The 15,201-nt window shown below is 34.2% G+C and overlaps 1 protein-coding gene across 1 annotated transcript; it reads left to right on the top strand.

Moving 5' to 3' along the window:
• Positions 1-6,855: 6,855 nt before the first annotated feature.
• SNF4 (sucrose nonfermenting-like protein) lies at positions 6,856-14,457 on the top strand. The gene is made up of 14 exons (XM_039018498.2): positions 6,856-7,240; positions 7,519-7,733; positions 7,894-7,981; positions 8,633-8,815; positions 9,618-9,752; positions 9,849-9,908; positions 10,203-10,292; positions 10,574-10,708; positions 11,351-11,495; positions 11,570-11,743; positions 12,494-12,557; positions 12,654-12,723; positions 13,557-13,671; positions 13,789-14,457. Exons 2-14 carry the CDS (start codon positions 7,609-7,611, stop codon positions 13,878-13,880), a joined length of 1,476 nt encoding a protein of 491 aa, XP_038874426.1. The 5' UTR covers positions 6,856-7,240; positions 7,519-7,608; the 3' UTR covers positions 13,881-14,457.
• Positions 14,458-15,201: the final 744 nt, after the last annotated feature.

Consider the following 15,201-nt stretch of genomic DNA (forward strand, 5'->3'; position numbering starts at 1 on the left):
GTTGTGATGTGCTACAAATGGTCTGATCCTGATTATTCATGTGAAGACATGCGAGCGGGGGTGTCCTATACAAAGGAGTTTGTATAAGACCGAACCACAAAGTGTATAGTCTCGTTATATAACGTCGTTCATGATAGAGATTTCACTTCATTAGGATGACCATAGGTAACATGACCTTAATCCTAAATGAGTTGAGAACTTTTGCTTTCAATGGTGGTCCTTTGATTTGCATGGGTGCGAGTGGCCAGATTGTCGACTCAAACCTAACACTCTGTGGATTCGTCTGATTGGGGAGTTGGGAACTCAGTTACATAAGATGGAATTCACTCCTCCTCGGAGCAGGGGTAAGTAGATAGATTGCTCCCTTAAAGGCTGATTCTGGGGCTTGAATGATGTGGTGCCACACACTTTCTCATGGCCCGAGAGGTGTCCACTCATAGTAGGACTATGATGTATTATTCATGAGAGGGATCAGTGGTACTTAAGGAGTTAGATGTAACTACAGGGGCAAAACGGTAAATTGGCCCAGGTATACTAACGAGCATCTGTGAAGGGTTATCGTACTGTTGACTGGTTATATTTGATGGACACGATATCTGTGGTGAAAAGAGTGCAGTTGTCAGTCTTTAGTGGAGTGCTCGTCAGTTAACAGATGGTGGATCTCATGGCTAAAGATTTTAGTCAGCTATTCACGTATCATTGGAGTTTTAAGCTACAGGTCCATAAGGTCCCCTAAGTAGCTCGATGGATTCGAGTTGATAATCAGTTTTTGGGTCAGTTTGAAGTGTTCAAATTGACGAGAGAGAGTTTGATGATATATGATATGACTAAACTGGTTTGATTATATATGATATAGTTGAGGAAAATGATGTAAATATGATTTATATCAAGTAAAGGAGAAAAGGACTATGGTTTAAGTATTGCATATGATGTGATATTAAAACTATAGGTTATAAATATAATATGATAAGTTAGTTATTATATTTATTTATAATTAAAACAATTATGAGATAATTGTTGATGGTTTCTCCTTATCCGTGCATGAAGTGGGAGGTTTTATTCAGTTTTCATACCTGAAGGATAAAATGGAAAAATGTTTTCATTTTGGAAGAGAATCGTAGTATCGCTTTCATTGGAGTACACAGCCAATCACTCACTTAGCTCATGAGAGACTACACGACAACTTCTAGTGTTTGTCTAAATGATCGTGTACACGCGCCATTATCTAAACGATCGTGTAGCATTTTACTAAACGATCGAGTGGCTAGCGAGCTTCACTAAACGATCGTGTAAACTATCAGACCTGTTTTACTAAATGATCAAGCACAAGTCTATACGGTAGACACATTACTCTCCCACTTGCTTGGTCGTTGAGTGCGATCGTTGTTTCCTCCTTCCCTCTACCAAATCCAACAGAGCTCACACCTCATAGATTCTCACTCCGAGAATATCAAGGTCACTGAGTGGTGATGTCTGATAGACTGCTTGTTTGTGGAGAATACTGTTCGTATGCTAAGCGATAGCGAGAGATTTGGGTAGATGATTGCAGCGACATCGAAAGGTTGTTGGTCCCAGTTCTTCACGAGAGCGAGAGAAAAACAGAAGAAGAGTTTTTCGAAGGTAAGTCTCTCGTCCCTTTGTATTTATTTATGGAAGCATGTCGTAATTTGTTCTGAAATACATAACTAGTTTGTATGTTTGTGAATGCTTGTAATTTTGTCACAATAAATTTGGAATGATCTTGCTTCCGTTCATAGATTCTCTTTGATAAGAGTTCATTCAATTACACCAACAAAAACAACAAAATAGTCAAATTTGTACACCAAAAATCTTACAACACAATAAGAACAAAGGTCCAACAAAATTATGATTACACCAACACAAAAAATAGTCCAAGAAAAATAGTCAAACAACAATCCAACAAATTTGTACACTCAAAATAGTCAAATACCAGTCCAACAAACTTTGAGATAACATAATTTGAAAGGAAACAAACTTTGAGATAATAAACACGGTAAGAACCAATAACAATAATTCCCCTTCTACACCATTCAACAACCAACATAACCATTTTACCTTCTACACATATCAGATTAAAAAGGGGAGATTTGGATTTCAGACATACCTTGGAATGAAAAGATGCCGACGAGAGTCACGAAAAGGCGGGACAACTAACGATTCTTAGCAAAACAAAAAGACGCAGGTGGATCTAAGAGACACAAACGGGCGAGAGTGTGGCATGAGTCGGCAACAACGACTGGTGAGGAAGACTGAGGAGATCGTGGTCTGGTCTGAGAGACTAAGAGGAGTGAGAGTTTGAAAGAAATCATTGAGAAGCACTGATGGGTGAGGACAAGTGAGGCGGATGGCTTGGGCTTTTGGAAAAGATCTAGGGTTTTATAATATAATATAATATATATATATATATATATATATATATATATATATATTATAATTATGAATATATACTTGGGGCGTAGCTAGGGCCGGGGAATATAATCCTCGTCCCCAACCCCTAAAGATAAATGGGAAAAAATCCCCACTCCCTCCCCCATTCCCGTGTACTCGGGGATTCCCCGCCCTGTTCGGGGCGAGTCCCTGCTGGTTAAATAGACATCTCTAGGGATCAATGTTCAAGATACAGCCGAAAGGGTCTGTATAGATATTTATAGGGATTAATGTTCAAGATACAACCGAAAGGGTCTACAGTATAGAGATAAAACTGGATACCTTATCTTGGTGATACTATGGATACGACCCACTTTGTATTTAATATAAACACAATGATCCAACGCGTTCATATAGGTGACACGCGAGTGGGGGTATCCTATGCAATGAGTTTGCATAAGACTAAACCGCGAAAGTGTAATCACTAGTAGTAACACCGTTAACTAGTTAGGTTCCTATTTCAATAGGATGACCTAAGCAACTTAGTCTTAATACTAAGTATATTACGAACTCCTATTCATAATGGATTTTCCTTTGATTTGTACGGTTGAGGGTGGCTAGTTCGTCGACTCAATATGCCTATCATTTTGGGGACAAGATCGAACAGGGAGCTGGGAACATAATAATACAAGATGGAACTCACTCCTTCCCTCTTCAGGGTAAGTAGATGAGTGTTCCCTTAAGTGTTGTCTTCTAGACTTGAACAAAGGGTCCTACTCTCTTATTGGCTAGAGAGGGGTTTCTGTTTATTGGTTGGACCATAAATAAGTTGTTCATTAGAGGAGCACTAGTATTTAAGAAGTCAGAGGTGACTCAAGGGTAAAACGATAATTTGACTCAATTGGAGTTAACACTCATGAATGACTAACTTGCTAGTATTGGTTTATATCCATGGACACAGAAATATCTGTTGTGAGAATAGTGCAACTGTAGGTTTTTAGTGGAGTGAACTCATAGCTAAGGAATATCGATTAACTTGGTTAATGAGTTTAGCCAATTAATCTTATATCGTTGGAGCTTCTGATCTACAAGTCCACTAGGTCCCATGTTAACTCACTAAAGGATATAAAAAAGAGATGATTTGAATTGTTCAAATCAATTTGAGGAAATTGTATATTAATATAATCAATATGTAATTGATTATGAATGTGATCTATAGGTCAAATTAAATTAGAAAGAAACATTTGAATGAGATTCAAATAATTAATTAAAGTAAATTAGATTCACAAAGAATTAATTAATTAATAGAGAGGTGTTGCACATATACATATGATGTTTATGATAATTAAATATATATATATACGTTAGATTAGATTTAATGTGTAAATTATTATTTAATTAATGTACTAATTAGTTAAATACGATTATTTAATTAATTGTGCACAAGGAAAATTGGAAAAAGACTAGGAGAATGTGTTGATCATTCTCTATATGAAGTCTTCATTATGGCCCTTTTAGGAGATACATAACATAATATAATTACAAACATTCATTGTACAATTTTCCTAAGCCACAAAAGAAATTTTATTGGAATCTTCCTCACCCTCTTCCAATAGTTGGATACCACCTATCCTTCTATTGGAATCTTTGAGAACAACAAGGTTACTCTCGTGGTCGTGTTCAAGATTGTTCGAGGAAACGTTCGTGTTCAAGATCATTGGAGGAGTCGTTCGTTGGAACATCGAGAGGATCGTTATAGGAGATTGAGAATCTACAAAGATAAAAAATAATTGTTCTATCTTTTCCCTACAACATGCTATTTACATATTTATTCTACTTAAATTCTATTTTAGTTTACTATTTTTGTTTTATGTAAAAAATGATTTGCAGGATGCAAGATATTACAATGCTTCCACTGCGAGATTCGACCCCTTTTCATAAATATCACACTTAATGTAGATAAAATACCATTATTTATATAATCGACGACCTTACAACATAAATCAACAATCGTTGATCTTATAATAGTTGGAAGTGGTTGTCGAAGTTGGTATTCGATGATAATTTTCACTGGAGTTTGTAGTCGGAGATGGATATCGGAGCCTGAAGTTAGTCGCATGAAGGTGATATTGAAGTTGGTCATCGGAGTTGCTCGCTCAAAGGTGGCCATCAAATTTAATCATCGAAGGTGATTTTCATCAGATTTTTCTAATCAAGGGTGGTTCTCGAAATTGGTCATCGAAGTTTGTTGTCAGAGGTGATTGCCGGAGCCTAAAATTAGCCGTTGGAGTTGGTCTCGCGAAGGGGGTCGTCAGAGTTGGTCGCCGAAGTTGTCATCGGAGGTGGTTGTCAGAGCCTAGAGTTGGTCGCTAGAGTTGTCAAAGAAAAATGGCTGTTGGAGTCTGGAGTTGGTTCCCAAAGTGTGACAACAATAGTCACTGTAAGTGGTCGTAGGTGGAGCCATTGAAAGAAAGGAGAGATGGGATGAACTGGTAAAATATTACCAACTCAGGTCACCAACATTTAAAGTTGGTGGGCCAAATATTGAGTTGGTATAACCCAACTCGTGTTGTAAGCCAAATACCCCTATCTTCCGACAAACAACAAATTGAATATTCAAATTTATCCGCCTAGTAAGCACACTATCCAACTTATCTCAACCATATAAAATATACATCATAAAATTCTATTACAGAAACTTCAAAATCAACCAACCAAAGTTACTAAACATATAATAATAATAATAATAATAAATGTGTAGATATCAATCCTTTTTTTTTATATTTTTTTTATCATGTATTAATTCTCAATAAAAGAATTTGTTTCACTTTCTCTTACAAGAAAAAATAGATCGTTTTCAAATATAGAAAAATAAGCCAATTTATCAAAATATCACTGTCTATCAATGATAAATAGTGATACACATTGATAAACATCTACCAGTGTTAGTACGTTAATAGATGCTATAAGTGTCTATCTTTGATAGACAATGATATTTTACTATATTTGAAAATATTTTTAGTAATTTTACCATTTAAAACAATTATCCAAACAAATATTTTTCGCCTATTTATTTTTCATATCATGAATTTTACGGTTGTAGTAAAAAAAATCAAAAGTAATTTCTCCTTAGTAATTTCTCCATCAATAATCTTTTCTTTTATCTATTTGACAACTAGAACTTCAAATACAAAATAAGAAATAACTACTAAACTAGGTAGGTTTTACCAAACAAAACATGCTTGTCTCTTTGTGCACATAAATTTACAATAAACACAATAACTCAACTGCCTTACACATTTCTAAATCTCCATACCTTCAATTGCACTAAATAAATTTTATAACGGAATACATTTTCAAATCTTTAATATATATTTAAAAGTTTTTATATTTTAACCAAACATGTTTAGAACATTGGTATATAAAAGATAAAAAATCCTTAAAAAAAAGTGAGATCAAAATAATTATTAAGAAACTATCGGCAGAACTATCAATTTTTTTGTGCTATTATTATTTTTAAATTCTTCTTGGGAGAAGGAAAAACCATCGAAGTATTAATTTCCATGGAAACATGCAGGGTAGTTTGAAGTTACCTTTAATAAATAAACCTATAAGTTGGGTCAGTTATCATTTAACCAATCATTATTTCATATGGTAGACAGCACAATAATTGATGGGTTTTTTAAAAAATCAACCATTACTCATTAATATGACAATCATTTCAGTAAAAAATATGTTGTTTTTTCATAGAAAGCAAAAGGTTAATTTGAAAATTTGAAGCATTGGTTTGTTTCCATATTTTATTTTAAGATCAAAAGTCAACAAAAATGAAAGAATCATGCTTTATTTCATACCAAGCATATTCTTCAACAAACAACATAATAAAATGTCTCAATGATTATTTTATATTTGTATTTAAAAAAAAGACTGTCTTTTTTAATTCAACAATACAGGATTCAAATATTTGGTTTATTGATTGATAGTTCATACTTTATCTTTGTATTAGTTGAACTATACTCACATTAACTTAAAATGTCACTTCACTGACTTTATAAAACATTATTTCTTTGATTATTCACAAAAATTTAGAGCGAAGTTTGCCTTTCATGTCTTGATATGCTATATCTATTTTAAAGAAAATTACACAAGTTGCTTATGAACTACGACGTTTGTCATAATAATATTTTTGAACTTTTAATTCGATAAATTGCCTATTGATCTATGTAATTTGTTATAATTACAATAATAAACTTGTAATTCAATGAATTAGCTTGTTATTTGTTGCAATCAACCTCTGTATTATATTAATATCGATATATTTGTAAAATAAAAAAAATGATATTGAATATTAACGTCAATATTTTAATATTTAATTAAAAATGCTAGTTGTGGAATGTTAATATAGTAGTTGCATTAAAACTTAACCAAATACTTTTAAACTAAAAAAATTCAATTTTACTTAAATTCATGATTATTATTATTTTGATTATAGTTTCATTGTTTCCCCCATATTTTATATGTATCTACACATAATTTTCTCTATTATTATTATTTATTCTAAAAAAAACTATTATTATTATTTCGTAAATACATTTTATTTTATTATTATTTCTCCTCCTCTACATCTCTATCAAACCCGTTTCTCTCTTCTAGGGTTCGAAGTTAGATTCCGATCATATCGCTTCTCCATTTCGATTCTCTCACCCACTCTCTATATTGTCTTCATCTAAATTTTCCATTTTTTCTTTTTGGTTTTCAAAAATCTCTGATTGGATTTAGGGTTACAGATTTTTGGTTTCCAGTTCGCACTTGCATGCGATTCATATTCGAAGGTGTTTGGCTTCATATTTTGGTGGGTTCTTGCTCCAGTTTGTTTAGGGCTAGGGTTTTTTTTGGGTACAATTCCGCTCTTCTACGTAGGCAATGGCTGCTAGAACTTCTGATTTTGATTGCGGAAGTCTGTTGTAGAATAATCTGGTTTCTTTGCTTCCTTTTACTTTTGCCTTCCACGCTTGACGAATTACTTTTGAGTTGAGACTAGCTTGTTCGTTTCGAGGATGATTAAGTTATGAGATGTTAGATTTGTAGATCTCCGTATTGTAGTGTAATTTGCTCGAATTGATTTTACAGTGTATTGGGGTTTAAATTAATGGGGACGCAGTAGAAGGTTGATTGGCTGAAGACTACATTTGGGGAATTCTCTCATCAATTAAGCGTCGAATGTTTGCTTCCAGTATGGATACTGTGCGGGACACAGCTAGAACTGCGGGAACGTTGTTAATCCCAATGCGGTTTGTCTGGCCGTATGGGGGAAGAAGTGTATTTCTCAGCGGTTCTTTCACCAGGTGATGTACAGGAGTTCATGGTCTTTCTTACTTTCGGTTCTTTCCTGCATGTCCTATGGTTGTGGAACGCAACAACCGAGTTTGGATTTTCTGGTTTAACATGCGTATGTGTGTTATCTTGTAAACGCTTTTTGTAAATTTTAATTGTATTTTGATGAAGGTGGTCGGAGCTTGTTCCTATGACGCCTATGGAGGGTTGTCCCACTGTTTTTCAGGCTATTTACAGCTTAACCCCTGGATATCACCAGGTCAGATTGTGGTGGTTGAATAGGACCTTTAAATTATTCATGTATTATTCACAGACTACAAGGATTTGTGATGAAACTATGGTGACCTTTAGTTGTATGCTGCATAATTTTCTATAATCTTAGATGTTGATTTAGTAAGCATTGAATAGTAGTTTTGCTGCTTGTGGGAAGCTGGTGTTTGTCAAGGGAAACGTGACTTTCTGAAAGTATTAAATTATACTGAATCACAGCGATTTTGGCTTCTCGGACAATTTTATGTTAATGATGGCAGTGGATCAAGGTCAGAATGTCATGGAAAAAAACTATGCAATACTGCACTGCGCATGTGCCTTCTTGAAAATGATTCTTTCCAGTTATTGAGTCCATGATCAGAGTAATTTTTGCTATGCTAAGCAATCTTGTTGATCTTTTTATCTATGTGTTCATATCATCTGTGCAGCTATTGTGAGTAGCAATGCCATTTTTCTTGTTATTTTCAATTTACTTCACTACATATTTCAACAACGAGCAATTGTCCTGCCTAGACATTGAATTAAAATTCTACGACTGAAACTTTATTGAAGATTCTATGATTTATTGATTTTCATTCGTTTTTGACATTTACGTAGTTTTGTTATACTAATGTGAACACCAAGGTTGTCTTGTATGCAGTATAAATTTTTTGTTGATGGAGAATGGCGTCATGACGAGCAACAGACTTGTATTTCTGGTGAATATGGGGTAGTAAATACTGTTCTCTTGGCTACAGAGCCTAGTTATGCTGCTCCACTTGCCAATCCAGAGATGACCCCGGGATCCAGCATGGATGTGGATAATGAGGCCTTCCGTCGCTTGGTTAGAATTATTTGTACATTATTGCTCCATTCATTGTATATTGTTATGCCATAGAGTAAAGAAAAAGTCAAGAATGGTGGGTTTCTTTGACCGTCTGATCTTTGATATTGGTGGATCAGCTGATGAAAAGTGCATATCACAATTACTATTTTCCTGCTTGAGCCTTTTATTTCTGGTGTGTTTGGAATCTTATGATTCTGAGGATTGAATTCATAATGGATTTCAAATGAATTTCATTGTTTGGTACCGCAAGAAATTGAGTGATTTTAAAATCCAAAGTGATTTCAAATCCTATTTTTACTTAAAAAACTTTTCTGACTAGAATGCTCGGATTTTACAGGATTCCATAGGTTTGAAAGTAAATTACTTAACTGGCCTTATCAAATTCTAATTTTCAATTAATACATTATAGGTAAAAGCCACATCATAGTTAAAAGTGCATATTAGTAAATTCTTAACTTTCTTTTTCTTTTTTAATAACAATCCAAACACAAAATTTCAAATACATTCTTTCTCATTCCAAACAAAGTAAGTAATTTAAAATTGTTTCTCAGATTTCAAATCACAAGATTTAAAATAATTTCTTAAACTTTTTTTTGAATCCAAACGGAGGGTTTTAGTTAGGGATTTATTTTCCTTGCACTCTAGGATATTATAGCGGGTGTTACATGATTTATTTCTCTGCCATACTTATGGATTAGGTTATTGATGTATCTTACTTATATTTACTGGGACTTCTGTGTAAGATTTACACTCTCACTGTTTCTTTTATTAGCTAATTGAAACCCTTGTTATTATCCAGGTCCGAATAAACGATGGACGATTGTCAGAGGCTGTGCATAGTATATCAGAGGCTGATCTGCAGTGCTCCCGTCACCGCATATCTGCTTTCTTGTCCACACATACTGTTTACGAGTTGCTCCCGGAGTCAGGCAAGGTTTGGATTCTCTACCTTCTATTTTTCTTTTTGCATGATGCCATACTTTTCACTTCTTGTTTTATCTGTGCTTATGCGAGTACAATTATGTTACAGGTTGTTGCTTTGGACATTGAGTTACCTGTGAAGCAAGCTTTTCATATATTGCATGAGCAGGCATGTCCTCCTTTTCTCCTTCCCTCCCATCCCGTCTGTTTGACTTCCCCATTCTGACTTTTATGACGTTTTATCCTTTCAACCTTTTGGAGACATAAAAAGCACCCTATTTGAATCTTTTAAGTACAAGTTGCATGTTAGAAGCTAGTCAATGTTTGTACAGATCTCTTTATGTCCTTTTCTACAAATGAAATAATTGAGCCATTTCTTATTTTCTTTTTTATCACCTATTGATTTTTGTTTTGATGTTCAAGAGATTAGGATTTTTACCTTATCTGTATTAACTCTTTACAGGGTATCCCAACAGCTCCTCTTTGGGATTTCAGCAGGGGGCAATTTGTTGGAGTTCTCAGTGCTTCAGATTTTATTTTAATATTAAAAGAAGTATGTCTAGAAGCCATTTCCCCCCTGCATTTTATCTCCCCCCAATTGGCGTTTAAATTGATGATGATGATGATATATATATACACATATATATTTATCTTTGGTTTGAATTTTTTTTCCCTGAAAATTCTTGAGTATTAGCATGTACATCTCGATCTCACTGACAGGATCTATTATCTTGATTTTATCTTTGTTTGGGCATCATAAGTATGTTTAAGGAAATGTTGCTCTTTCTCATTCATCTATATTATATCATATTCTAATTTAAATTCGAATAGTAGCTTGGGAAGCGTGGCTCAAACCTGACGGAGGAAGAGCTTGAAACACATACTATATCTGCTTGGAAAGAGGGTAAAGCATATTTGAATGGTCGAGTGGATGGACAAGGAAGATTCTTGTCAAGACAGTTCATTCACGTGAGTAATATGTGGCACCTTTGAATATTTGCATTTAGTCTTTTTGAAATAAATTATTGCTATGCTATTGTGACCTAATTTATTTCAGAATTTTGATTGATAATGATACACGAAGACTAAGAGTAACTAACTGTTAACTTTTATATGTTTCTCAATTTTCAAGACTTAGATTACCAATTAAAAAATTCTTGAAATATGTCATTTCCTTAGATGAAATGTGATATCATGACCTAGTCATTTATAAACTCTTATATCAAAGGTCTTGACTTTTTTTTCTGGACATACCACAGAACTCTTGAACCACAATTACAAAGATTTCTAGGAAGTTCCTAATAAGCATTGTGTTTAAGTGGCTTGGTTTCCTGAAGCATTTTCCTACTTTGAATTATTAATTTAAACTGAAAATGCCGTTTTCTACTATCATAATCCATTTGCACCTCTGATGTCACACTATCTAATTAAGGGTGAATTTGCAATGTTTACTCTCGTGTAATCTCCCTTTTTAAGTATCATTTGCAATTGTTTTCTATTCAAAATGTTTATGCAATCTATACCAGTAAGTTTGTTTGTTTGTTTTTTTTTTTTTCTGGGGCACTAACCTGTCATAATGGTGTGTTAACTCTGTTATTGTTGCTCATGTAGGCTGAACCATTTGATAATTTGAAAGATGTTGCTTTAAAGATCTTGCAAAATCAGGTGGCTACAGTTCCCATAATTCATTCATCTGCAGAAGATGGTTCATTTCCACAATTGTTGCATCTTGCTTCACTTTCTGGAATACTAAAATGTAAGTGTTTTCCAAATTTCTTATTTTAAAAATGGAGCTTCCCCTGATACTAAGTAGTGGGTGTTAGTTTCCAGGTATCTGCAGGTACTTTAGGCATTGTTCCAGCCTGTTGCCTGTGCTTCAACTGCCAATTTTTGCAATTCCAGTTGGTACATGGGTCCCAAAAATTGGAGAATCGAATAGAAGACCATTAGCTATGTTGAGACCTAGTGCTTCCCTTAGCTCAGCCTTAAACTTACTGATTCAAGGTTTGCACTTAAACTTTCTCTTGCAGAATATTTTCGTGGTTATATTCAGAGAGATAGCCTTTCCTTATAAGAAGTGGAACCACTTTTCTGGTTACCTCAAGGGTTCTTAGTAAGATTCTTCCAGATCTGGTCTTCTTTTTGGTCATCCATCACTCCCATCACTCCCATGACCCATCTATTGATGCAAAATGATGTTCAGATTATGAAGGGAAAAAAAAAGTTGTGATTGGTTTAGATTTTGAACTTATATGACGAGTGGAGAGACTGTAACTTTACATTATCCAGCTTGTTTGATTAAAGTTTGTGTAGACTCTTATGTCTGTGTTACATTGGCATCTTTCACATACTCATGGACCATATTTGTTTTTGTGGCGAGGTGTGCTAACTTCCTCTGATTGATCTGATAACTGTGGAGTAGACCACATATAGTCTCTAATAGTAGGTTTATGTTGATACACTAACTTCAAGAAAATGTGTTTGGATGTGGAATTGTTTTATTGTTTGGGATGTTGCTTTAACAAAGTTGTCTCAGTGGCTTGGAGGGCTTCTTTTGTTGTATTTGGAAAGAATATTATTATTTAAGATCGTTTATTGACACTCTGTGAAAGGAAATAGGTTGTCTATGAATCTTGTTTTCTGTTTGGATGCATACTTCCACTCTGATAATTGGGCACTGAGATTTTCATTTTAAGGTATAATGTGTGTATGTCTTATGATTTGTTATTTGACATAGCATTCTGCAATTGGCAGCTCAAGTTAGTTCAATACCCATAGTTGATGACAACGATTCGTTGCTGGATGTATATTGCCGGAGGTTATTTGTTTTTATTTGGTCAACTTAATGTTTTTTAATCAGGTTTATTGGAATGAAAATATGTTTGTGATATTGTTACATTTTTTTTTTTTTTAGTGATATAACAGCTCTTGCGAAGGACAGAGCTTATACACACATTAATCTCGATGAAATGACCATTCATCAGGTAACTTGTTTCCCTGCTCCCTTCAATCTCATTTTTAATACATGTTATCAAGTCGAGGAGGTTGTTTTTATTTCTTTTGATACTCTTTTTGTTCTCGCTGTAGGGATTTATTTGAAGTTTCTTCTCTCTTTTTGGGAAAATTTGTTATTTTATTTTATTTTTTAATGAGAAAAGGAACTTTCATTGAGAAACATGAAAGGTTAGAAAATGGCATACAGAAAGACGGCCCAACAAAAGAGCCAAGCCAAACTAACTATACAAACAAAGGGCCTCTGTGGATGGTGAAGCCAAAGAGAAGCCTTAAACCTAGCAACGGGCAAATTGTCAAGCATGCATTGATTTATATGTTGAAGAATGTATAATTGACAAAACTGATGCAATTGCAATGTTTAGTAAAATTCATAAGACAGTAATCGGAAAGCCACACTTGGGTGTGGCATAGGAAACGAGGAATCGGGAGTAACTGGGATCTGGTGATGCGGTGCCCCACACTCCATGGATTTGCCATTTTAACTTGTATTAGTATCCGTCTCTTATTTGTTCGTTGCTACTTTTTTTAAAAACGGTTTTCTTGCATGTTCAGGTGTTGAGATTCTGCCTTTTCTATTACTCAGACAGGAGGCTTGTAACATTCTTAGCGATAGCAAAAGCTTGATTACAAGCTAGTTATTGTTAGGAAAAAAAGCTAGTTATTGTTAACTTGCCCATCTCGTTTTAAGGCAGTCATTTCCGAGGCAGTCACCTAATGTTGAATGGAATATTGGAAACATGTTATTTTTCTATTGGAACAATATTCTTATTTTTCCATTGTTCTTGTATCCGGTTCCTTTCAGGCATTGCAACTTGGACAAGATTCTTTCTCTCTTTATGAGCCACGAAGCCAACGATGTCAGATGTGTTTGCGATCCGACTCGTTGCATAAAGTGATGGATCGTTTGGCAAACCCAGGTAGAGATAATTGTCTTTTTCTGTGGGATTGATTAATTACATAAAGGTATCATTCTTGTATTGTATGGGTGATTGAACTTTAAAGCAAAGCCCATTCCTTAATAAATGAACTTTCAGGTGTTCGGCGGCTTGTAATAGTGGAAGCTGGCAGCAAGCGAGTAGAAGGGATTATTTCGCTAAGCGATGTATTCAAGTTCTTGCTTGGTTAGTCGAAAGCTATGAAGATAAAGAAGATCCGAGAGGGGTTTGTGCAAAAGACGCGTAAAGGAAAGGATTGTACACTATCATCTGCATAGTTGTTAGTGATGGGGAAGGACTCTCTTCTCTTCATTTGGTTGTTGGGTTTAGCCTTTCACTTCCATCGCCTGGCTTTTGAAGGAATTTTAGGGTGGAGTGGAGCGAACAGGAAAAAAAAAAAAAAAAAAAGAAAAGATAGGGCCACAGTAAAAAAAGAAAAAAAGAAAAAAAGAAAAAAAGAAATTAAAATTGGGAGGGACTTGAATAGCGTTCAAATTTCTCAACTCCCCCTTTTCCATTTATTATTATTATTTATCAGTTTATTAAGATGTCATTGCCTTTGCCTTGCCTGCTACTAATGTAGATTATTGGAGATGATGATGATGATGGGAACTGTTGTTTCTAAGCTCTCTTCTTTCCTGCCTGGGAAAAAAAAGAAAAAAAAAAAGAGAGAGCTCTGTGCAGAGGGAAATTGAGAATCCAATTGGGTGACTTGGAAAGTTGTTAATTCTGTGATTTTTATTAACACGTCATTGACTTTTGTATTTACGTTTTCCTTTTTTTTTTCTTCTTGTTTTTGTTTTTCTATTTGGATTGAAAATCTTTTTGTAATGTGGAAAGTAAAAGAGTTAAAGGCAATTGACTCGTCGCCCTTTTTTGGGTTCTTTTCTTGTTTCACATCAAATCGGGGGGCTGCTTTATTTGTTGATAAGTGTGAGGTATTGCAAATTATAGGGTTAAATTTTAAATTTATTCCGACTTTTTAAATTTACGGTCTCACTTTGGATTTATTGGTCAGAAAAGTTTTAATTACATTGATGATTTTGAAAAAATTGAGTTCCATCTAATTAACTTATCATTTTAATTTGTAAAAAGTTAACATCCCATCGTACGAATTAACAAATAGGATAGTGAAGGGATCAGATTAATAATTGGAATATAATTGGAACAATTGCGATAGAATTGTGTTGATCGATGAGTGTATTGAATTGGGTCTATAAAACAACGAAGATAAAAGAGAGTAATGTTGTTCATTTATATGGTGCATGTATGATTGTTATCCATAAGAAAAGAAAGAGAATTTTAAATTGAAAAGAGTACATTTCTCCATGAAAATTGGAAGGGAAAAAAAAAAAAAAAGGACCAAAAACCAAGAACCAATCCTGATAATAAACCAAAACAAATAAAACCAAATCTATTGATTCTCTTTTTTTATTGGATTTCAATTAGATTTCCTTCATAAAATTAATAGATTTGATTGGTTTTTGATCGGTTCTCAAATCGACAAAATCA

The sequence above is a fragment of the Benincasa hispida genome, chromosome 12, assembly GCF_027475165.1.
Source record: "Benincasa hispida cultivar pf3 chromosome 12, pf3_genome.v1.1, whole genome shotgun sequence".
In the NCBI taxonomy this organism is placed as follows: Eukaryota; Viridiplantae; Streptophyta; class Magnoliopsida; order Cucurbitales; family Cucurbitaceae; genus Benincasa; species Benincasa hispida.

Bases quoted from the DNA above. Each gene is read 5' to 3' on its own strand.
- SNF4 (XM_039018498.2), top strand. From the start codon at position 7,609: ATGTTTGCTTCCAGTATGGATACTGTGCGGGACACAGCTAGAACTGCG. The intron at 12,724-13,556 runs GTAACTTGTTTC...GGTTCCTTTCAG, and splicing joins ATGAAATGACCATTCATCAG to GCATTGCAACTTGGACAAGA. The intron at 13,672-13,788 runs GTAGAGATAATT...ATGAACTTTCAG, and splicing joins GGATCGTTTGGCAAACCCAG to GTGTTCGGCGGCTTGTAATA.